This window comes from Phaethon lepturus, unplaced genomic scaffold, assembly GCF_000687285.1.
Source record: "Phaethon lepturus isolate BGI_N335 unplaced genomic scaffold, ASM68728v1 scaffold7584, whole genome shotgun sequence".
NCBI classification, from domain to species: Eukaryota; Metazoa; Chordata; class Aves; order Phaethontiformes; family Phaethontidae; genus Phaethon; species Phaethon lepturus.
Window position 1 is genome coordinate 17,470 of NW_010532595.1, and position 2,215 is coordinate 19,684.

The 2,215-nt window shown below is 35.1% G+C and overlaps 1 protein-coding gene across 1 annotated transcript in view; it reads left to right on the top strand.

The window, feature by feature from the left end:
- The window catches only part of CAT (catalase), a gene marked incomplete at its 5' end in the record, with an annotated part of 14,324 nt that extends 12,492 nt beyond the window's left edge, over positions 1 to 1,832 (top strand). Inside the window, 3 exons of the mRNA XM_010284876.1 lie at positions 254 to 361; positions 973 to 1,059; positions 1,525 to 1,832. Coding sequence (XP_010283178.1) covers positions 254 to 361; positions 973 to 1,059; positions 1,525 to 1,590 — 261 coding nt within the window. The remainder of the gene's footprint in view (positions 1 to 253; positions 362 to 972; positions 1,060 to 1,524) is intronic.
- Between the last annotated feature and the right edge of the window lie 383 nt (positions 1,833 to 2,215).

Sequence of the window (2,215 nt, forward strand, 5' to 3'; positions counted from 1 at the left end):
TCAAGTGAGATGTAGAAAGATGTGTTAGCAGGGTTTTTAAAAAAAAAAAAAAAAAAAAAAAACAAACCACAAATTGGTTGCCTTTTGAGTTTAAGTATTTTGAATATTTTAAGTGTTGCCTGACTACTAAGTGAAAGCTATTATTTTTCAGTAATAATGACTCCTAAAAGTCTAGAAAGTATTATTGGCTGCTGCAGGTAAAATGACTTGCTTTTGGGAATTTCAAAATAAAACTTTTCTTTCCAATCGTAAGGTGCGAGAATTCTATACCAAAGTGCTGAAGGAGGATGAACGCCAAAGGCTGTGTAAAAATATTGCTGATCATCTTAAAGATGCGCAACTCTTCATTCAGAAGAGAGCTGTAAGTGGCCTATTTGTTTTTTAGCCTTTGCTCTTTATTCCAGGTTTTCTTGCAGACTAGTCACTTTGTTAAAATGGCGACATGCTTGTGGAAAGGAGGATCAGGATCCTTCTCTGAGAAAGCAACTTCTAGATTTTTCTTACGCAGGAATTATCAATACGGAACACTTAAATATGGACACTTTTACATTTTTACAAATAACATAAAACATGTTAAAGTACCTTTTTATTGATGGGAAGAATGGGATTGATGTTGAATGTCAAGGATGTCGTCATGTGTTTAGCTCGGTGTTTCAAATATCAGGTGACTGTCGGCATAACATTTTGCTCTAAACAAGGAAAAGGCAGTGAGGGTCAGGGAGGGATTGGATCTTTATCTTTCCCAGTGGAACTTTGTTTAAATCGGGAAAGAACTTTATATGAGTGTCTGAAAATGTTCATAGCTCCTTTCTGGCTGGTCAGAATTAAACTCTTGGGGAAAAAGTTTTGATCCTCCTCTTCCTTATGATATGTACTGCTTGTAGGCCACAGAGCAGAAGATGTGTTAAATAATACATTTGAAGCGGAGGAAAAAAATTCTTGTTGCCTTTTCGGTTCTGTCTTCCTGTTTAGGTGAAAAATTTCACTGATGTTCATCCTGACTATGGTGCCCGTATTCAGGCTTTGCTGGACAAATACAATGCTGACAGTGGGAAAAAGGTATGCTAATGATTTCTGTAGTAGAATTTTTGAGTAGCTGTGAATTATCTTAGCTTCTTTTGTAAATCCAACAAAGTGAGAAATTGGTCTTGATTCCCACTTGGTTTAAATGGGAGAAGTCAGAGCATGTAGAATTACAAAATGAGGAAGCCACTCTTAATTACATCTGCTTACATGTTGATTAGCCAGTAATGTACAGCTACTTTGTTTCAGTTGGGTTTTTGTAAGGCTTCTGGAAGGTAAGTGTACATGATATGCAATGTGTTCAGGTTGATTCTTCAGACCAAGTGATTACCCACTCTTTGTGATAGTAATGAAGTATTTCCCCAAGCTTTTGCTGGGCTCAGCGCGTGCTACATAGAATAACAAAATTGTTGCTTCAAGTACCTTTTTTTTTTGTCCTGAAGTTCCTCTGACTACTTTTAATGGAACTTGCTCTGAATATTTCTTTTGTGTTATTTTTAGGATGTAATTAGGACATATACACAGTCCACATCTCGTGTGTCTGCCAAAGAAAGATCCAACTTGTAAAGCGTGCTGCAGAGAATTACGCTATGAATTTTGCATCTTTATAACTGCAGGACAACCTGTTGAAGGTGTTAATGAATGTAGCAGACTTCCGCACAAATATAGAAGTGTTTTTACAGGCTTGATTTATTAAGCTTCCAAGTGCCTGTCTCTGTCTTGGAAACTAGGTAACAAAGCTAACAATCCTAGTGCCTTTCAACACTAGTGCTTTACTGCTTATAATCAACATATAGTGTTTTTAAGGAAATTCATGATGACAAATTGTCTTCATTTCTAAATTTCTGTTTGCTTCTAATCAAAATACTGTTTGTTTTTTCTTGTAAAACTTTCCTGGCTAAATCACACAATAGGACTTCTATAATGATACTGTGATTATCCTTATGGATAAACTCCTTCATGTTAAAAAGTTGATGTTGCTCAATATTTCTAATAAAATGGTTATCTGTCCATATTTATAGACACTTCCTTTTAATTTCATTTTTGGCCTTCCAGAAGTACAATGATATGCAGTAGTTAGAGTAGAATGTTGGTTATGTCTCATTCCTTATGATCAAAATGAAGCTAACTGGAAAGTTTAATATCAATATATGTAAATTTTATGCCCAATACATGTTTTAAGATAATCTTT